At 49.4% G+C, this 21,412-nt stretch overlaps 2 protein-coding genes and 1 non-coding gene across 6 annotated transcripts in view; 1 reads left to right on the top strand and 2 right to left on the bottom strand.

The window, feature by feature from the left end:
- The window catches only part of LOC118086598 (cytosolic purine 5'-nucleotidase), a 43,246-nt gene extending 39,535 nt beyond the window's left edge, over window positions 1-3,711 (top strand). For all 3 annotated transcript variants that reach the window (XM_035118411.3, XM_035118410.3, XM_088671469.1), the window contains one exon: window positions 2,218-3,711. In XM_035118411.3, the coding sequence (XP_034974302.1) occupies window positions 2,218-2,265 (48 nt within the window). In that variant the 3' untranslated portion in view covers window positions 2,266-3,711. The remainder of the gene's footprint in view (window positions 1-2,217) is intronic.
- CKAP2L (cytoskeleton associated protein 2L) lies at window positions 1,657-20,703 on the bottom strand. 2 transcript variants are annotated; one of them, XM_088671467.1, is made up of 9 exons: window positions 20,429-20,703; window positions 20,091-20,172; window positions 17,322-17,379; window positions 12,937-14,016; window positions 9,236-9,439; window positions 7,611-7,766; window positions 6,574-6,634; window positions 4,322-4,433; window positions 1,657-4,110 (listed from the first exon to the last, which is right to left on the bottom strand). In XM_088671467.1, exons 1-9 carry the CDS (start codon window positions 20,493-20,495, stop codon window positions 3,831-3,833), a joined length of 2,100 nt encoding a protein of 699 aa, XP_088527593.1. In that variant the 5' UTR covers window positions 20,496-20,703; the 3' UTR covers window positions 1,657-3,830. The 2 variants fall into 2 exon arrangements, with proteins under 2 accessions (XP_088527593.1, XP_088527594.1); XM_088671468.1 differs by having other exon boundaries at window positions 20,091-20,169; window positions 20,429-20,519.
- LOC118088060 (small nucleolar RNA SNORA57) lies at window positions 7,899-8,010 on the bottom strand. The gene has a single exon (XR_004692920.1). It is a non-coding gene; the product is annotated as a small nucleolar RNA SNORA57 (small nucleolar RNA).
- Window positions 20,704-21,412: the final 709 nt, after the last annotated feature.

The raw sequence follows: 21,412 nt of genomic DNA, 5'->3' as shown, positions 1-21,412 counted from the left end.
AGTCTCTCTGCTCTTCTGCTGTTTCAACACACCCCTGCATTCTTCCTCCTTTCCCTCCCGTGGTTTTTGGCTGCCCTCTACTGACACCCACATTGGCACACTGAAAATGGCTTTAGGTTTCAGTAAGTCATTGCCAATACAGTGGCACCTTGGCTCTCAAACTTAATCAGTTCCGGATGTCCGTTCCAAAACCAAGGCACGCAATCATTCGGTAGCTGAACTGTGCTCCAAACAGTCACAAAAACAAAACAAAAAGAGCCTCAAAAACAAAAATGCAAAATAAATAGCAAAAACAGACAGACCTCAGCGTAACACTTTTCCTGCTTGGCAGGGGGTTGGACTGGATGGCCCTTGTGGTCTCTTCCAACTCTATGAGTCTAACACTCAAAACGGAGGTGTAGCACTCAAATTGGAAGTGTAACACTCAAAACAGAGCATGTTCGGCTTCCGAAAAAAGTTCGCAAACTTACTTTGCAGTGTTTGGGTTCCAAAGGTACCACTGTACTCCTAAAAGCTGTGCCACACTAACTGAAACATCCAAGGGTTTCTGCAATGCAGGAATATCAGCTGCCCCACATGGGGCTCGAACCTGCAACCCTCGCATTATCTGTACCGTGCTCTAACCAACTGAGCCATTGTGAAAGAATGGAGCAGAGATTTTGACCTCTTGGACACCTGAGTGCCAGCGCCCGGAGCCAATGAACACTCTGGGATCCAATGTCCACATTCCATGCAGCTTCTTTAACAGGATGACACTGTTCAAATCCTCACTTGGCCGTGAACCTCACTTAGGGGTGACCTTGGGGCAGTCACTGCCTCTTAGCCTAACCTACCTCACAGGGTTGTTGTTGAGCATAACATGGGAGAACTGTGCCACCTTTTTGAGCTACTTGCAGGAAAAGTGGGATATAAATGCAATAGCTAGCCAACTCCCCTCTGCCTATCCCAACAGAGGACAGGGTGGGTGAAGCACCAGGGCAGAGAGCGCCCCTCTGAGGAACGGGCGACCTTGGCATGATGGGCTGCTGGGGTGGAGCATGGGTGCCCCTGCAGTAGAGTGTGCAAGGCACCCACCCAAAATCCGAGGGAGATGGGCAGACATGTCTTCTGCCCGCTAGAGAAAACACACAACAGGTCACTAGCTCTAAGATAATTCCGCCCCACAATATAGACTTATTTCAATTCGCTTGTTGCTGTGAACTACCTTTAGAGGGCTGCATAGCCTTGAAAGGTGGGACGCAAATACCTACCTAAACAAAGAGGAGCAAAGGACCTACGTCCTACGACAACCAATTCTGAGCTCAGAGAATTGGGTTCTAGCACAAGGGTCATCTAGACCAACCCCCCAGGCAATGCTGATTTTCAGCTTTTTTTGGGGGGGGGCAGTCCCTGCATTTGGCTGCCATGTGGCTATTCACATTTTTCCTCCTTGCTCTTCTGTGTGCCTTACTGACCTTTCGAAACAGCCTTGGCCCAGTATACCTGAAGGAGTGTCTCGACCCCCATCGTTCTGCCTGGATACCAAAGGCCTTCTGGTGGTTCCCTCCCTGCGAGAAGTGATGCTACAGGGGACCAGGCAGAGGGCCTTCTCGGTGGTGGTGCCTGCCCTGTGGAACGCCCTCCCACCAGATGCCAAGGAAATAAACAACTACTGTGTTTCTCCGAAAATAAGACACTGTCTTATATTTATTTTCCTCAATATTTTCGGGGGATGTCTTATTTTTATTACGCATCCAGCCTCGCCTCTTCCTTGGCGCCCTCCAGAACTGCGCCTATCACTATGTCTTATTTTTGGGGTATGGCTTATATTGCGCAAATGCGTAGAAATCCTGCTACGACTTATTTTATGGGTATGTCTTATTTTAGGGGAAACAGGGTACCTGACTTTTAGAAGGCAGCCCTGTTTAGGGAAGTTTTTAATGTTTGATTCTATTTTTAATATTCTCTTGGGAGCCGCCCAGAGTGGCTGGGGAAACCCAGCTAGATAGGTATCAATAAATTTATTATTATTATTATTATTATTTTATTTTCCTCCCCCCCACTGCCTGAGGGTTATACTTCATGCAACTAGATTTGAGTCCAGGAAAGAAACTGCTTAAGTGTTTAGTTACAGGTAGGTAGCCGTGTTGGTCTGAGTCTTAAGTGTTTAGCATGCAACACTTAACTGCTGCTTAGGGACCTCTCTGAACGCTATACCACTGTTTCCCTGTCCCATAGAAGCTGCACAGCGCTTCCCAGGAAGACACAGACGATGAGCACGACTGAGCCAGACCCCAACGGAGGATGCAGAAGGGAAATCTTGAGTGGGATGAACGCCATAAGCTGCTAAGAGAGGGGTGGGGGGAGGAGAGTTCCGCCCCAGACCCTTCCTTGCGAGGCTCCCGATTCCAAAGTGAGGCAAAGGGCTTCTGCTCAGCTTCCCAGCGGGTGGCTCCAAGAGGTCATTTCAGGAGGCTTACCCCAAAGGGACAGCACCCCACGGCTGCTTTGCAGTGCCCATCAGCTTTCCAAAGTGGGAGCTTTCTGGGGAGCCCCCCCAGCTGAGCTTCTTAGGGCTGCTTGCTTCAACCACCTCCCCAAAGGGCTTTTGAGATCCCTTCCTACGCCCAAGCACCTGGGGCCCAGGATTTAAGGGAGAAATCCAGCGTGACCCTCTGCCGCTGTGCTGGAGGGAAGCCTCTTCCCTCAAGGCTCCAGCCACTAGGCCCACCTGCTCTTCCAAAGGCTCAAGAAGTCCTGGGCGGGGGGGCAGAAAGCAGGAGATGCTTACAGCAAAGGAGAGGCTCTCTGGTGGCGTCGGAGAAATCCCAAGCCCCTCTTCTGCCTGGGCACCGAGGGAGGTTGCCAAAAATGTAGGGGGCTGTGGCTCTGTGTTTTGACAGGAACAGCTGTGGCCTTGTCGCTGAGCACTGGCAACCCAGGCAAGGCCCTCAGCTGTCCCTCGAGCACAAGGACCTCCCAGAGGAAGAGAGTGCCCGAGGGAGAAGAGGCAGCCGGCATTTGGGGGCACCGTGGCCGCCCACTGAGGGTGGGCTTGCAACGGAGCGGATTTGAGCCTGAAGTGACTTGCAGAGAACTCAGAAGCAGCCCTAGAAAGGAGTTTAGCAACAGCCCCACGCCAGGTCCAAGGGAAGCCCTGAGCTTCAATGCACCCCCCCCCTTTGCCACAATGCCCTCTCTTGCGAGAAACATGGAAGAGCAAACAATCCACTCGCAGCTCCCAGGAAATCCGCACAAATGCCACCACCATTCACAGGCACCTGGCAGCCAAGACTTGGACTTCGTTGAGGTCTAGGGTGAGGCCCCGCGGTGCCAAGCCCAGGACACCAGGCCCCACCCCTCTCTGAAAAACCCATTCCACAACCAGGACATGGGGAGGACCCTTCTCTGCCTATGCCCACAAAATGGCAGGCAGAAGCTCTCCGCCCCCCAGATTCCTTTTGCCCAGAGAGAAATCCAGCTGAAAGAGATGAGGAACCCCCCCACATTTCTTGGAGCTTCCTGAAGCCACCTGTGTTGTCAAAAAGGTTGTTTTCTTTTTTAAATCATTTTAAAAATAAAGATGCTTATATATTCTGGAAAGTCCCATGCTACCATCACACATTTCCAGTCCACCAATGCAGCAGCTCTAACAGAAAAGGGTTAAATAAACTGGAGTTCTCGTTAGTAAATGCACCAATAAAAAACAGATTTTTGTTGTATATATCCTTATGGCTTTGAGTTTATAACTTCTGTATGGCTATATGTATTCTTGTTTTTGCAATTCATATTTGATTTGTCAGGAGGGATTATCCTCACTATTGAATCTTATATTGGCCCGAGTTCTTGGTCTAACAGAAAAGGGGCCTGCGCAGGGGTGGGGCTGCGGAGGTTGGCGCCGAGGTCCGTGGCAGAAACCCCTCCATCTCTACTGTCTCTGGCAAAGCTTCGTTCTTGCGGAAGATGAAGCGACAGCTGTCCTCTGCGTCCACGATTTCGTCCAGACAGGACACGACGGGGTTGTGGTCCCTCAGCATCTGTGGGTAGTGAGCAGACGCCCGCTCAATTCGCAGGGACCGCCGCACTGGGGTCAAGAGCTTCAGGCCCGTCCTATCACTTTGCTCCTTGGCTCTGAAAAGGGACAGAGGGCATGGAATCACACACACCCCCAGACCCAGAAAGCGGCCCTTTTGTTGCAAAAAGCAGAGCTTGGGTTTGAACGAGGCCCCCGCATGCCACAGTTGCCCATGCCTGCTCTGCCGCCTCCTTTCTTTCCTGGTTGCCCCACCTCATCAAGGATAGGGTAGAGTTGAAAAAGACAGAGCTAAGGCCCACCCCTTACCTGGGCAGCGATGCCACTTGGAGCTTGATTGCCGAAAGAGGCTGGCAAGCCGGTCCTTGCCCGTTGCTCTGCGCCTGGTCCTTGCCGGGAAGTCGGAGTTCAGCAGGGGTTGCTGTTGGGGGAGAAGAGAGAGAGTAGCCAGTGGAGGACAGGCAGTGGCTGAAGAGGAAGAGCCCTGAGCTGGGTCTTCTTTTGCCCAGAGCAGCCTGGAGGGGCCTTGTTGGCAAGGGCAAGAACGGCAAACCTGTTCTGGTTTTGCAGAAACTGCTCCATGTCCCCATGCAGAAGACTTGTCCTGCTTCCAGGGGCAAGCAGTCTCCCAGAGGGCCCATTGCCACAATTGGCAACTGATAGCAAGCTGGGCCTGAGGGACCCAGGTGGCTCTGTGGGTTAAACCACTGAGCTTAGGGCTTGCTGATCAGAAGGTCAGCGGTTCGAATCCCTGTGGCAGGGTGAGCTCCCGTTGCTCGGTCCCAGCTCCTGCCAACCTAGCAGTTCGAAAGCACATCAAAATGCAAGTAGATAAATAGGGACCGCTACAGCGGGAAGGTAAACGGCGTTTCCGTGCGCTGCTCTGGTTCGCCAGAAGTGTCTTTGTCATGCTGGCCACATGAACTGGAAGCTATACGCCGGCTCCCTCGGCCAATAATGCGAGATGAGCGCGCAACCCCAGAGTCGGTCACGACTGGACCTAATGGTCAGGGGTCCCTTTACCTTTACCAAGCTGGGCATCTTTCTTTCAGGCTGGCTCCAGAGCACCCTGACCTGTTTCTGCCTGCTGCCTACCCAGACACGCCGCCAGGGAGGCAACTCCAGCGCTCCCGGGCCCAACAAGATTTAAATGGTGCTGAGATTCTCCAACATTACCCCTCCCTGCCCGCCCCCGTCAGTCCAGGCCCAAAGCTCTCTCCCTGCAGGGCTGCATTAGGGCATTTCTGACCAAGGACATGCAGAGCGAGCTACGGTACATTAAGGCACAAGAGAAGCAAAATATAAACTGAACGTAGACTTATATATGCAGAAATCGCAATCTGGTAAAAAGATAAAAGAAACACACACACTGCCTTCCCCGATGATCATTGCTTGAAAAACTGAAGAACAGGGAAGGCTGAAGGAACTCTGCTGAAGGAAAGGCATGAATCAAGCAGTCCATGGCCACTTTGGGGATCGAGAACGGGGTCACGAGATCCACTGTGTTGGATTTGGAGGTGCACGGTTCCTTGCAGATACTAGGGCCAACCTGGGACACACTCTTTCAGGGAATGGTCCTGAGCTCTAAGGAAGCTTTGGCAAGAAGCAGAGGAACATCCCGGGAAGGGGGGGGGGGAGAGCTCCGCCAGCAGGAGGGTTTTGGCACAAGGGGGCCAGAAAATGGAAGCTTTGACTGGGACCCCAAGAAAGCTCAGCCCAATCCCATCTGGAAAAACCAGGAGCCATTGCCTGCAGAACCGAGAGAGGGATGCAGGACTTGCTGTGGGCATTGTCCGCAAAAGGCCACCTGCATATATTCCCAGATGCAGAGGTACATCATTAACTTCCAGTGAGGAAATGGAAAAAATCATTTTGGCTACAATTCCTTTGCTAGGCACTGGCCTTAAAGCAACAGTAAGGTATTCTACACAGGGGAGGAGAAGCTGCTCTCTCCTCACTCTTTCGTGTGTGTGGTTTTTTGGGGGGCAGAGTTTAGCTGGCAGGCTCGAAGGCCAGACTGACCAGCGATGGTGGCTATGCTCTGCCCTCCACAGTTGGAGGCAGCGATGCTTCTGAATCTCAGCAGCTGGAAACCACAGGAGGGGAGAGGGCCCTAAATGGCCTCGGTCCAGTATACCTGAAGGAGCATCTCCACCCCCATCGTTCTGCCCGGAAACTGAGGTCCAGCGCTGAGGGTCTTCTGGCGGTTCCCTCGCTACGAGAAGCCAAGTTACAGGGAACCAGGCAGAGGGCCTTCTCGGTAGTGGCACCCACCCTGTGGAATGCCCTCCCACCAGAGGTCAAAGAAAACAACAATTACCAGACCTTTAGAAGGCATCTCAAGGCAGCCCTGTTTAGGGAAGCTTTTAATGTTTGATTTCTGTATTTTAATGTTTTGTTGGAAGCCGCCCAGAGTGGCTGGGGGAACTCGGCCAGATGGGCAGGGTATAAATAATAAATTATTATTATTATTATTGTGTGGGTTCCCAAAGGCATCTGGCTGACCACTGTGAGAACAGGATGCTGGCCCAGATGGGCCATCGGTCTGATCCACTGCTTACCCCAGGCTTGACTGGAATGCTTCAGAGTGTCAACGAGGGCATCTCTCAACTCTTGCAGCGGCTGGAATGAGAGCAAAAGAAAGTCCACCACTGAGCGACCAGAGCAAGCCTCAGAGCGCTGCCTGCAGGGTGTCACAGAATCATAGAATTGTAGAGTTGGAAGGGGCCCTAAGGAGTCATCTAGTCCAACCCCCTGCAATGCAGGAACCCCAGCTAAAGAATCCTCGACCTCCGCTAAACTAATATCCCATGAAGGCAAGTCCACCACCTTTTGAGGGAGCAGGTTTCCTGCGCAAACATCCTTTTGCTACAGCTATTTGGGGAGCAGGGGGAGGGACACACAGCAAGGGAAATCACACAGGACTGGCTGCTTAATAGCTCGACCCCAGGACGGATGGTGCTTTATAGCAGAGGTGGGAGGACCACAGCCAATTGCAACCCTCCTCCCTGCCTGTGGGCACACGCGTCTTCCAGCAACCCCCAGAGAATCGTAGACTTGAAGGGACTCCCAAGGGTCACCTAGTCCAACTCCCTGCAACACAGGAAAGTCCAGCCCCCGTGATCGGATGTGAACAAGAGCCCATAGCAAGAAATGGCTCCTTCTTGGGGATGCGCCCCACATTCTGGGGGCATCTCTTGTGCAAATCCCAGTCAAGCAGATGCTCAGAGAATTCTCAGCCCAGGTGGGATGGCCAAAGGCATCCCGCTTTGGGGTCCAGGAAGCTCAAGCCCAGACGGTTCCCGAGGAAGATGCCCTGGTCTCCTTGCTTCTGTGCACCGTCAGCCAGGGATGGAGAGCCCAGCGGGAGGGAGGCAGGAGGCTGGCTTAGGGCTCGGGCTCTGCCTCTGCTGGGGAGCCCTGCACCTCCCCACCCCTCTTGGCATGTCCTTGTAAGGGGAAAAGCTCCTTTGGGCCTGACTTGATTTTGAACCCTGGCCTCCCAGGTCCTGGCCCAGCACTCTAACCACTACATCACACTGCCTCTCTGCCGTAGACACAGCAGATGAGAGTCCAAGAGTGAGGGAATGCCACTTACCACAGCTCCAGCACAAGCAGCAGCATGGTACAGCCCGGCTGCATCAAACGAGCCTTGGCGGGCCAACAGCTTTGCCTTGCAGGCCCAGAACCGGGCAAACTTCTCTGCCTCTGGGATGCGGGACAGCATGGCCAGGAGCTCTTCTGAAGGAACCCCCTGGAGGGAAACAGAAAGGAGTCATAAGGAGGCCGGCAGATGAGGGACACTTGGGGCTCACTCTGTAGGCCGGCTGTTTTCATTGGGCAGCGCCAGCCCAATCTTAAGGGTGTGTTTGTGCAAAATTGGTTTTTGTTTGGCAAAGTCACTGGCACCGAAGACAGAACACTGGCTGGGCATTCCTGTACCTCCGGACATTACAGAGCCAGGCATTGGGAGACCCGGGCCTGCCAAAAAAAGGAGGCGTAAAAAAAATCAGTCCCTCTTGACCCTGGAGACGTATATTTTAGAACCCTCCTTATTTCTGTAATTTTGAGTTGTTTTAAATTGTTTTTTGTTTGGTGTGATTTTGTGCTTTAATTGTTACCCGCCACTTGAACCTTAGGTCACCCAACCTCCCTTTAAAAACCTGAAGGAAGTCAGCCACTTTCCAAGATAGTCTGTGAAACAGCTCTAATAAAAAAAATGCATACAGGTCCTGCATTCTGACTTCCCCATAGAAAATGGGCTTGAACTCACTGCCCGTCAGGCCTGACATTGTCCGCTTTGGTCTGCAAAGCGTCAGGGAGTTCCACAGGCTCAATGCAGATCCCCACCCCCCACCCCCCGGATCTAAATGATTTAGGGAACTTTCCCTTTGATGTTGGACAACGGTCACTTCTGAAAACGTCTCTGTTTCAACTGACTCTTGGACTGCCCAGTTTGTTTCTTGAGAGTTACAATGCAATGGGCCAAGGGCAGAAAACAATAAAAACCTGATTGACTTCCTTATTTCATTTATATCCTGCTTGACAGTGAAGAACTCTGCTCCCGGCAGGGTGGGAGAAAGGATAGTTTCAAAGTAAAGAAAAATACTATTGCACCAGGACAGGTTTTTCTTCCCGCTTTTATCATTCCTTGTGGGTTTTAATGATTGCCATAGCTGCCAACTACCCCGTTTTCCCCGGGAAACACCCGTTTTTACTTACCTTTTCCCGGTGGTCCCCCGTATCACTTCATCTCCCGTTTTTCTCCATTATTTTCTCCTGCTGGCGGCCATTTTTTTCTTTCCGATTTGCCCTTCTATGGGCACCAAAAATGGCCGCCGCCGGCTTCAAAAGTCGCATCTACGCATGTCCGGAAGTGCATAGATGCGACTTCCGGTGTTGGCCATTTTTGGTGCCCATAGATGGGCGGAGCGACACCGGAAGTTGCGTCGACGCACTTCCTGACATGCGTACAAGCGACTTTCGAAGCCGGCGACCGCCATTTTTGGTGCCCATAGAAGGGCAAAGCGACACCGGTGTCACACGGCTGCCGGTCCCGGATTCTGCAGTCCGGGACTTGGAAGGTAAGATGATTGCATGTTTTGTTTTGTAAACGGTTCTGCTTTTAAGCCACACAGTGAATATTTATTGATGAGTCGCTGCTTATCAGGCACTTTCTGCCCCATCTAAGGATGCAGTCTCCCAGGACGACCCAAAGCTCACCTCGTCTGCCAGCTTCATGCACTCTGCCAAGGTGCTGGCGATTTGCTGTGCCACCTTTTGTTGCTCCATCTCTTCTTCCATGCAGTCCCAGAAGGAGCGGTCCAGGGCCTCCTTCTCCTTGGGCGGGGGTTGCCTTTTAACGGGGAAGGTCATTGGGGGCCGCTTGTAGCATTTCCCTTTGGATGCCAACCATTCCTCTAGCAGCTTCCTAAGGGAGAGCAGGGAGAGGTTAGACGACATCAGAACCGAATACAGGCCGGCTGGATCAGCCGCCAGTTTCATTTCAATTTTAATTTGTGTACCGCTTTTCTATATTACTACAAACAAGGCTGTTTACAAGCTGAAGGAACAACAAAACAGACAGCAAAGATCATGATCTGACCCAATACAGTGGTCCCTCGACTTACGAACTTCATCCGTTCCGATTGCACACTCGTAGGTCGAAAATTTCGTAAGTCGGAAAGCGGATTCCCGTAGGAAAAAAATATTCGGAAAAATTCATAAGTTGAGGAAACCGCATTTAAAACCGCCAACGGTTTCCATTTGGATGTAGAAAAATTCATAAGCGTGCGGCCATTTGTCCCATTCATAAGTCGAAAACTTCGGATGTCGAGTAATTCTCAAGTCGAGGGACCACTGTACAAAAAATTCCATAACAATAAATCTAATGAAGACATATTCAGTAAGGCATTGAAATATAACAGTAAACAGTAAAATTAAATGCCAGCAGATAATAATTAAATAGTTCACACGTAACAATAAAGAATTGCAAAAGTATAATCAATAAAAATGGCAGCAATTTACAATGCATAAAATACCACAAAACATACCATATTTTTCGCTCCATAAGACACACTTTCTTCCTCCTAAAAAGTAAGAGGAAATGTCTGTGCGTCTTATGGAGCGAATGCATGGTCCCTGGAGCCGACTTTCCCAGGGGTGAAAAGTAGATCGTGGTTTTTTTGTTTTTTGTTTAAATAGAAAGAGCTAAAGGCTAACAAGAGGGAAAGAGAACCCACTCAGCAGCTGATTGCAAGAGATCGGGAGGGAGATAAGAGAAGCTAGCTCCCTTCCTGGCCCCACCCCCTTGCCCAGGCCTCCATTGTTGTGTTTCCCCAGCGACATGTGACTGGCTGATTAGATTATCTGTCTGGAAACTGTAGAAATGGCTCCCTTTCCTTTCCTAAAGAAGCTGCAGAAATGTGAGTTGAACTCCATAAAAACAGGATTTTTTCCCCTTTGCAAGGTAAGCTGCACAACTGTGAGCTGATCCTCAAAAAAATGGAGCTTTCCCCCTTTGCAAAACAAAAAACAAACAAAAAAACCTGCACAACTGTGAGCTGATCCCCCACAAAACAGGGCTTTTCCCATTTGCAAAAGAAGCTGCACAACTTTGAGCTGATGCTCAAAAAATGGAGCTTTCCCCCTTGCAAAAAAAACCCCTGCACAACTGTGAGCTTATCCCCCCAAAACCAGGGCTTTCCCCCTTTCCTCCTCTAAAAATTAAGTGCGTAGTTTGGTCAGGTGCATCTTATGGAGCGAAAATTATGGTACCAGATGACGTAAAAGGGTCAAATTGAGAAACGGGGACACACAACTTATTATTTTTTCTTTATTTATAAAAAATACCCCTTCTCTCTTCCCAGCTGCTTCTGCTGTTCTTAAAGCCATGGTCTGGGAAAGACTCCTAGAGCTGAAGGATGGGGCTAGGCAGGTAGAAAAAGCCCTCTTCTCCTCCATGAATTTGTCTAATCCTCTTTCAAAGCCATCTGAGTTGCTGGCTCTCCCTGCCACCCTTGACGCATCTCCCAGGCTACAGTGAGAAGCCTGTTATTGATCAGAGCCTCTGTGGCTTTGTGGGCAATAGGATGGCCAAGGACAGGGGTCAGCAAACTTTTTCAGCAGGGGGCCAGTCCACCGTCCCTCAGACCTTGTGGGGGGGGGGCGGGGCTGGACTATCTTTTGAAGGGGGAAAAAATGAATGAATTCCTATGCCCCACAAACAACCCAGAGATGCATGTTAAATAAAAGGACACATTCTACTCATGTAAAAACACGCCGATTCCCAGACCGTCCGCGGGCCAGATTTAGAAGGCGATTGGGCCGGATCCGGCCCCCGGGCCTTAGTTTGCCTACCCATGGCCAAGGAGGTTCAATTAATAGTTAGAGGCCAGAGCAAGATCTATGACCCCCTGCAGGCCTATCACTTTTCTTCTTCCTTGTCCCTCCTTTGTCCGGAGCTGCTTTCTGCATGCCTTCAGTATTCATAGAATTGCAGAGCTGGAAGGGACACAAAGGGCCATCTAGCCATAGCTGTCAAGTTCTCCCTTTTTTAAAAGGGAAATTCGCTTATGCTGAATAGGCTTCCTCGCGAGAAAAGGGAAAACTTGACAGCTATGCATCTAGCCTGACCCGTTGCAATGCAGGAATCACATTCCCAAGATGAGCTCCTGCCCTTCAACCAGAGGGTGGCTCCTCATGCACACGGACATGATGTCCCCGGTCAAGTGTGGAAGGTCTATTTGCAAGCAGATTCACTCACAAGGAGGCACTTTAGTGTGTCTTTTCTGAACTATAATCTTGAATCTCTTATTAGACCATCAGCAGAATCAGGTGGAGAAATTGAACACCTCAGCTGAACAAGGATCTAGGGGTTCCTCTGCACATTACAACACACAGGTGCATGAGGGATTGAGGCAGCAGTTTGGCCATGCGCTGGCCCACCCTTAAGGGACACGCCTAGAGCCCATTCCCCATGCAGGAAAGACGGACAGATGGAACAAGACGGTGGCATCAGTCCAGTCCTGTGGAACCCTCTGCCACTAGATTCAGCAGGCAACCTCTGTGCCGAACTTTAAATGCCTGCCTGTGCAGACAATTAAGAATACAACATCGTTGTACCTTGGAACTTGAACATTCGAAAACCAAATCGTGGCTTCTGATCGGCTGCAGGAACTTCCTGCAGCCCATCAGAAGCCGCGGAAGCCCCGTCAGATGTTCGGGTTCCAAAAGAACATTTGCAAACCGGAACAAACAAACCGGTTTGCGGCATTCGGGAGTCAAAACATCCAAGTTCCAGGGCGTTCGGGATCCAAGGTACGACGCTATAGTTCTATCGCATTATTGGCCGAGGGAGCCGGCGTATAGCTTCCAGGTCATGTGGCCAGCATGACAAAGCTGCTTCTGGCAAACCAGAGCAGCACATGGAAATGCCGTTTACCTTCCCGCTGTAGAGGTTCCTATTTATCTACTTGCATTTTGACGTGCTTTTGAACTGCTAGGTTGGCAGGAGCTGGGACCAAGCAATGGGAGCTCACCCCGTCACAGGGATTCGAACCGCCGACCTTCTGATCAGCAAGCCCTCGGCTCAGTGGTTTTTAACCCACAGAGCCACCTGGGTCCCTAGTTCTATGGCATAGTTTTATGCATTTATTGCTTTGATGTATTTTTATAAATAAATCATTGAAGTGGGTGCAAGAGCCACCCGGGTACCCACTTTTCTTATCGATTGTGAACAAGGGCCCAAATATTCCAGGCATAAACCCAAGAAGGGGCACCTTATCGGCCCAGATCCCCACACCGCAAAGCCCAGATCCCCACACCGCAAAGCCCAGATCCCCACAATGCACCCTTGCTAGTCGCTGCTCAGGGCAGCCTCAGCCCAGATGGGATGAGTGAATGCAACCCGCTCTGGGTTCAACTTGCCTCCGATCCTGAGTCCCTGGGGTCTTGGGCTCTCGGCCTGCCTCCCTCGCCGGCTGCTTTGCTCCGAGTGTGCCTCTCCCATGTCCGCCAGAGCCCTGCTCCGAGGCTCTGTGCCTGGATTTTGGCTCAGGAATCCTGGGCGCTTGCTTGAACTTCTTGCTGCCTGGGTCCCTCCCTGCTGGGCTTCTGTTTTGCTTGGTGCCACCAGGCGCCGCTGAACGACATCTCTCCGGAGTGGCCTTCCGTTTCCTCTGCAAGGCCCCATAGCGACTGGGCAGCGTTCTCTCCTGGAGAGCACCAGCCTGCGGCCTGGACCGACCCCTCTGAAGAATGCCCAAGGATGAGGATGATGCGGTTTCTTCCCTCCTAGCCAGAGATCCTCTGGGCCCAGGCGGACCAACGGCCTGTGGAATCGCCACAGGCTGTTTTATTAATCTGGGATTTTGGCCTCGGACTCCTGGCCTAGAAACAACCGAGGGCCGCCCGCGGGGTGGTGAAGTCGGCACTACTGAGTTGCTGTGGCCTTGGCTCTGAGGACCCCCTAAGGGTGCTCTGGGCTTAAGTTTTGCTGCGGCAGCCCTGTGGTTTTTCGAAAGGGTACTGTTCCCCACAGCCTGCTTGCTGTTCTTCCCGGGCGGTTTTGAGCCAACTTGGGATTTCGATTGGAGGCTGAAGCGAGACGTCTCTCTCTTCTGAGGCTGCCCAACATGCTTCAGCCCAGAGTTCTCTTTATCTCGCTCTGCCTTGCATGAGTCTGAAAGGACTTTTGATGTCCCAGATATTGTGGCCAACTCCCTCTTTCCAGGTTCTCTCGTCCTGCCTAAGCGATGTCCAGCGGATGAATTCCTGCTGATCAGCTTCTCAGGGTGTTTTCTAGCAGGGGGCTTTGAGGGAAGAGGAAGTACGGGGCCCCCCTTCCTTGGAATTTGTGTGGGTGCATTGTTTGGCTCCCGATGTACAAGAGCCCTGGAAGGCTTATCTGGAAGGACTTTGCTAGCAAGTCCCGACCCCTTTGCCTCCCTTGTCAATGCACTTCTGGCTGTGCTTGGGGCAATGTTTTTCCAGGATCCGACAGTCTGGAAATGGAGAAAACAATATGGTGAAATTATTTGAGAAACTCTTTAAATCAACTTTTCACCAAATAGAGCTTTCAGGGCATTTTATATAAATCAGAATTAGAAAAAATAGTAAAAGCTTTTGAACAAACAAAAATATTCAAATCCTTACAGACCCCAATTGCCTTTAGTGCCATTGTGCCCATCCTGTGGAACTCTCTGCCACTAGATTCAGCTTCTGTGCCAACTTTTAAGCACCTGCTGAAAAGCATTCTATTCCGTCAGACCTATGTAGGCAACTAAGAACAAATTCTTCCACAATGGTTAACTGGTGTCTGATTTTAGCTTTGTTATGCTTTTATTGTTTTTATTGCTGCAAAGCAAAAACACACAGTATACAGTGGTACCCCAGTTCTCAAAAGTCTCCGTTGTCAAACGTTTCAGAACCCGAACGCCGAAAACCCAGAAGTAAATGCTTCCGTTTTTTAATGCACCTCGGAAGTCGAACGGCTTCCGCTCCGTGTTTTTCAATTTTCTTAATTGCATTTGCAGCCAGCCCCTTTGCATCTCAGTTTTTGAACGTTTCAGAAGTCGAATGGTCTTCCGGAATGGATTACATTCAAGAACCAAGGTACCACTGTATATATTTATGATTTAGCAGTATACATTTATTTTTATAGATAAATAAAAATAATAATTATAGCATGGAGACCTTGGACAATTTCTTCTGATGCTCCACAGAGCCTGAGTAAACAAGTGCCTCTTAACCTGGTCCTGCGAACCCAGCAAGGCAGGCAGCCTCCCCTGCCACTATTCAGATCTCAACTTAGCTTCAAAAGTGCCATGACTGTTCAGCTATTTTGAAGGAGTTTTAAAAAATATATATAGATGTATAATGAGCCCTATGGACAAATTTGCTTTAACAGAACATTGTGACATACTCAAGGGATAACTTAATGCCCGTGCAATCATCACATGAGGATAATTTTAGTGAGGAATACCTTTAAGCTGAGTAAGCCAATGTATAGAAAGACAGGAGCATTTGGGAAAAGAGTTTTTAGACAGCAGAGAAAAGGGTGAGGGGGGGGGGAAGGAAGGATAAGAAATATCACACTTTCACAGTAAAACAACAGTGAATCTGACATGTTACTTGTTTGAATTTGGGGAAACTAAAAGCATGTGCAGAGTTCCTTGCAGAAAACATGGTCTGAAAATGCATTATGTGCATGAGATCTTTGGGGGAGGCTTTTTTTCCACCTCACCACCCTCACAGGCATGCTTCAGGATGTGGGAGAGGGCTAGTGGAACTCCCTCCCTATTGGAACTCCCTTCCTAATGACCCTAGACTGCCTCCCTCCTTGCTTTCCTTCTGCCAGCAGGTGAAGATTGTTTTATTCTGGCAGGCCTGTAGGAACTGACTGGGTTTTTTTTGGGTTTTTTTAAGGAAAGAGCTTTCAATAGGGTTGTGCTGTTTTTATTATCTGTATTTTAATAGAATTAAAATAATATAAAGAACAGATCTAGTTGAATTTACCTACTTTAAAACTTTTTTTTAATGCTTTTAGCATCCTGTATTTTGTCTGTCTTGTTTCAATATGTGCAAGTCACCTTGAGTCCCATTATGGGGAAACGGTGCGATATAAACAAATATAGTGATAATTCAAGAAATGGTCACCAAATTTGTACGGCCCCAGAGGAGAGAAAGAATGAGGATGATATTTGTCGGAAGTGGAGACCAGAGGAAGCCTCCCTTCTTCCTGTGACAGGAGGTTTGGACCAGTGTCAAAGCAAGGTTTTCCTCCAATGCGAGTTGCCACCTTCCGAGTGGCCTTGGGCTCCACTGACAAGACTCAGAGAGCTTGCCAGCTCACACCAGCTATTGTGAGGAAAAGAGAGATTATTTATGCTGGTAAAAGGGACTGGATCTAAATCGCATGCAAGGGTGGCCCCCAGAAAGATCTAGAGCCTCAGACACACTTCATGCCATTGGTCAGAATATACCATACATTTCTTATTTATTGATTGCACTTATATTGCACTTTTTCCTTCAAGGAGCTCAAAGTGGTGTAAACATGGTTCTTCAATTAACCTGAGAGGCAGTGACTGCCCCGGGTCACCCAGGGAGCTTCATGGCCAACTGATTTGAACCCTGGTCTCCTGGATCCCTCATTGACTATGCAAAAGCCTTTGACTGTGTTGACCACAGCAACCTATGGCAAGTTCTTAAAGAAATGGGAGTGCCTGATCACCTCATCTGTCTCCTGAGAAATCTCTATGTGGGACAAGAAGCTACAGTTAGAACTGGATATGGAACAACTGATTGGTTGAAAAATGGGAAAGGAGTACGACAAGGTTGTATATTGTCTCCCTGCTTATTTAACTTATATGCAGAATTCATCATGCGAAAGGCTGGACTAGATGAATCCCAAGCCGGAATTAAGATTGCCGGAAGAAATATCAACAACCTCAGATATGCAGATGACACAACCTTGATGGCAGAAAGTGAGGAGAAATTAAAGAACCTTTTAATGAGGGTGAAAGAGGAGAGCGCAAAATATGGTCTGAAGCTCAACATAAAAAAAACCAAGATCATGGCCACTGGTCCCATCACCTCCTGGCAAATAGAAGGGGAATAAATGTAGGCAGTGAGAGATTTTACTTTCTTGGGCTCCTTGATCACTGCAGATGGTGACAGCAGTCAGTCACGAAATTAAAAGACGCCTGCTTCTTGGGAGAAAAGCAATGACAAACCTAGACAGCATCTTAAAAAGCAGAGACATCACCTTGCCGACAAAGGTCCGTATAGTTAAAGCTATGATGTATGGAAGTGAGAGCTGGACCATAAAGAAGGCTGATCGCCAAAGAATTGATGCTTTTGAATTATGGTGCTGGAGGAGACTCTTGAGAATCCCATGGACTGCAAGAAGATCAAACCTATCCATTCTGAAGGAAATCAGCCCCGAGTGCTCACTGGAAGGACAGATCGTGAAGCTGATGCTCCAATACTTTGGCCACCTCATGAGAAGAGAAGAATCCTTGGAAAAGACCGATGTTGGGAAAGATTGAGGGCACTAGGAGAAGGGGACGACAGAGGACGAGATGGTTGGACAGTGTTCTCGAAGCTACGAAAATGAGTTTGACCAAACTGCGGGAGGCAGTGCAGGACAGGAGTGCCTGGCATGCTCTGGTCCATGGGGTCACGAAGAGTCGGACACGACTAAACGACTAAACAACAACTCCCGGATCCCAGTGCAGCATTCTAACCACTACACCACTCTGGCTCTTTAGATCACAATACAGAGGCTCACTGCATCTTGTCTACTTACAGGCTGTCCTTTGGAGGGAGCTTGAGTCTTCTGCCTGCTATTGTCCTTCAAGTAGGGCCTGTGCAGCATAAGGAAAAGTTTGAAAATAATTTACTTTCTTTTTTTTAAAAAAATTCTGTGTTACAATTTAAAGTGCTCATCTTTACATCCTTAAGATATCAATGACTTCCCTTCTTCTGTTTCCATGGTTCATTATTCACACTGTTGAATTTATCTTAATGCTGCCAGCGTTTTCAGCTGCACACAGTTTATTCTCATAAATTCAATAAACATTTTCCAATCTTCTCTAAACATATGCTCTTCTAGTTCTCTTATTCTATATGTTAAGTCTGTAAGCTGTGCATAATCTGTCAACTTAAGTTGCCATTCTTCTTGGGTTGGGACCTCACTCGTTTTCCATTTTGGGGCTAACAAAACACGGGCTGCCATAAATATTTATTACATAAACAATCTGTTTTGAAACCTGGGAATTTCAGTCTGAATTATCCCCAACAGAAAGGACTTTGGTTTTTTTTGGGAAAGTAAACATTTTTTTCAATTCATCATGGATCATTTCCCAATACTCTTTTACACCACGTATGGAAGAACGTTCCCTCTACCTTCCCTCTACTTTCAAGTGATAAAAAAATACAGACCACCTTGAACTCCTTGGAGAGAAAGGTAGTGTTGTAAACAAAATCTGCCCTTAGTCCCTTATGGAGTACACAAGAGCCCTTATAGAGTCCTTTGTAGGTTCTCCACCAGTAGGAGAAAATAACAGAGGCCAATCAGAGAATATTGAGAAGCAAAGCAGCTACAGTAGTAAGCCTGATCTTTATTAAACTGTTGCAACAAGGTGCTCCCCCACACGCAGGAGAGAGGAGGACCACAAACCATGTGTGCTTGCCCTTATATGGCCATTTTGAAATTGCCTGCCCTGGAGCTCAAGACCACCCCTCGATAATAATAATAAATAATAATAATAATAATTTATTATTTATACCCCGCCCATCTGGCCAGGTTCCCCCAGCCACTCTGGGCGGCTTCCAACAAAACACCAAAATACAGAAATCCATCAAACATTAAAAGCTTCCCTAAACAGGGCTGCCTTAAGATGCCTTCTAAAGGTCTGGTAATTGTTGTTCTCTTTGACCTCTAGTGGGAGGGCATTCCACAGGGTGGGTGCCACTACCGAGAAGGCCCTCTGCCTGGTTCCCTGTAACTTAGCTTCTCGTAGCAAGGGAACCACCAGAAGGCCCTCGGCGCTGGACCTCAGTGTCCAGGCAGAACGATGGGGGAGGAGACGCTTACATCATACGGTACCTACATCACAGAAGGGGTGTAGCCCAAGACCACCCCCCACAAACATCATACCTACATCACAGAAAAGGCGGTCCACTACAGAAGATGGTAATTACTTAATTCCTGAGACAATGGGAAAGTTTTTTTCACCTCCTCCCTCCTTGCAGAGAAACACTTGGTCAGCTTGGGTGTCAAAATGGTTTCAGGACTGTCTTCCTGTGCTGCTTCAGACATGTGGTTTATATATTTATGTACGTATTTGCTTGGTACATTTATGAACATTTTAAGGTAGATATATAATATATATCTAAGACCTTAAAATTCTTATAACAGTAGGATGTAAATGCAATGAATGAATGAGGGTTGTGATCCCAAAGGACAGAGTGGCATTGAAAGCCTGTTTGGTTGCAAGGGAGAAGAATGAGCGCCTTTGACAGAAGCCTGCACCCCCACTTGCATGTTTCCAGGCCCCAGTCCTGCCACTCACCACCTGGCCTGGGCAGGGCCTGAGGCCTATAAGAACTGCTGCTGCTACCAGCCAGGAGGACTCCCCTGCTTATCGCCTGAAGGCCACAGTCCTGCCATTCACCACCTGGCCCAGGGTGGGGCCTGATGGGCTTTATAAAGGACTGTTGCCGCTGCCGCCGTTGCTGGGCAGAGAGGGCTCCATTTTGTTTTGTTTTTTGTTTAAATTCCTGTTATTTTTTTACCTATGTTATTTTAAACTGTATTAAGGATGTATTCTTAGTTTTTGATTTATGTCGAAATTGCTTTCTATTCGGTTGTGTATTTTTTGATGTGGTTTATGTATTGTTTGTGACTTTTGTAATTGTGCTATTGCTGTATTGTTTTGATATTCGACTGGAAGCCGCCCAGAGTGGCTGGGGAGACTCAGCCAGATGGGCGGGGTACAAATAAAAAATTATTATTATTATTATTATAAGTTCACTTCAGGTTAAGTAGGCTTCAGGTTAAGTACAGACTTCCGGAACCAATTGTGTTTATAAACCGAGGTACCCCTGTACTAAATGGTTCCTCCCTGTTCAGGGGCAGTCTACCTCTGAGTATACAAGCAATGGGGGAAAGTTATTATTATTATTATTATTATTATTATTATTATTATTATTATTACTACTACTACTCCAGCTGGCCCACTGAGGCAGGCAGGCAGGAGGACAGGCAGGGGTTCCCAGCCCCATCAGAGCTCCTTCTTCCTCCAACTGCCACCTCAGGCTGCCTCAGTGGAGAGCCAAGAGGAAGCAGGAGGCTCTCTTATTGCACTAGTTTTACAGGAGGGCCAGATCCAGGGAGCAACTCTTTGCCGTTAAACTGTGCCTCCTTGGTGCCTGCATTCTGAGTTTTCCTCTTCCCTCCTTGTCCCTTTCCCCTTGCATGCCATGTGATGATGATTGATTGTAAAGTTGAGGGTAGGATAGGGACTTTATTGTTTCCATGCCTATGTAAGCAACTCCGAAATCAAAGACTCACTTGGTGCTGGGAGGTCTCAGCCTTCCTTTGGCCGCTAAATATTCTTGCAGCCTCTGCCGCCGCTCCTCCACTGCTGCTGCTGCTGCAAGAGAAAGACAGGGAAAGCCCTCAGGGGCCGCAGCCAAACGGGCGCCCCCAATTTTCTGGAGACCCCCCACCCAGGGCCCAGCCCCTCTGGAGGGTCAGCAAAGAAGTCCAGAGAGAAAGGGAGAAAGGGAGAGAGGGCGATCCCCCCCCCACGGCCGCTTCCAGAGGTTCCTTTCCTCCTGGACACCCTTCTCCGTTCGCGCCTGCTTAGAGGCACTCTGCACATGCTCCGGGGACCCCTGCACCCTTACCGATCTCCTCTCTTCCCCCTCCTCCGCGCCGCAGCCCCGGTCCTCTTGCGCTCCGAGGTGCCTCCATGACATGACAGCCAGCAGCAGCGGCTTCCCCCTCGGGCGGGCGTTTCCCCGTAGCTCCCGTTCAAAGGGACCAATGGGCTGCGGGGGGCGGGGAGGAGTCTATCCAATTGGCCGGGGAGAGCTGAGTGGGCGGAGCCGGCGATGGCCCTTCAGAAAGGGAAAGGAGACTCCTCCGGCCGCGCCCTTCGCTGCTTAGCCACGCCCAGGGCAAACTCCCTTCCTCTTGCCACGCCCCCGTCTCCTGCCGAGTTTTCCCACGTGCAAAAGGCCCGGCCTCGGTGGTGGGGGCGGGGCTGCGCAGGGCCATCCATTTTCTCCCCACCCCCACTTTTTAAAGGGTGTCCAGCCCCTCCCCGCCCCCTGCAAATCCTGTGCTCAGACGGGAGCGCCGGGACTGCAAGGGGGTTTTGTCCTGGTTGGGTGCCTTGTCAATCATGGAATTATGTGATTCCTGCACTGCAGGGGGTTAGACTAGATGGCCCTGGGTGGTCCTTTCCCAGTCTAAGATTCAGTGACGGTTCCCGCCCACCTATCAAAGTAGGGCCCTAGGTAGAGATCTGGCAGCCGCCTCGCACCATCCAGACAATGGAACCCCACTTCTCGGCTAAACTGTTCCTTCTAGGGGTTTCTCCCTGGGGAAATCTTGTTCTTTTGGCTCTGGGACCGATGCCTCCCTCCTTCCACCCCTGGAGTCAGCGGGGACCCTTCTTCCGCCACTGAAAGGGGGCTTTGGCCGCAGAAGATGCAGCTTGCATTTTTATTTCAAGGTATTTTCTCATGGAACCATAGAATTGTAAAGCTGGAAGGGGCCACGTTTGCAATATTAAGTCCCCATTTGTAAACAGGATTTGGGTTGTTGGTTTGTTTGAATAACCTAGTGCTGCTCCTCTATAAATTGTATGAAATAAATAAAAATTA

This window comes from Zootoca vivipara, chromosome 6, assembly GCF_965207765.1.
Source record: "Zootoca vivipara chromosome 6, rZooViv2.hap1.1, whole genome shotgun sequence".
Classification (NCBI taxonomy): Eukaryota; Metazoa; Chordata; class Lepidosauria; order Squamata; family Lacertidae; genus Zootoca; species Zootoca vivipara.
This window is presented reverse-complemented; position numbering and strand designations above follow the sequence as displayed.

Bases quoted from the DNA above. Each gene is read 5' to 3' on its own strand.
- CKAP2L (XM_088671467.1), bottom strand. From the start codon at position 20,495: ATGGAGGCACCTCGGAGCGCAAGAGGACCGGGGCTGCGGCGCGGAGGA. The intron at 9,440-12,936 runs GTTGAACCCAGA...TCCCTTAGGAAG, and splicing joins GGACTCAGGATCGGAGGCAA to CTGCTAGAGGAATGGTTGGC. The intron at 6,635-7,610 runs GTAAGTGGCATT...CTCTCATTCCAG, and splicing joins CTGCTTGTGCTGGAGCTGTG to CCGCTGCAAGAGTTGAGAGA.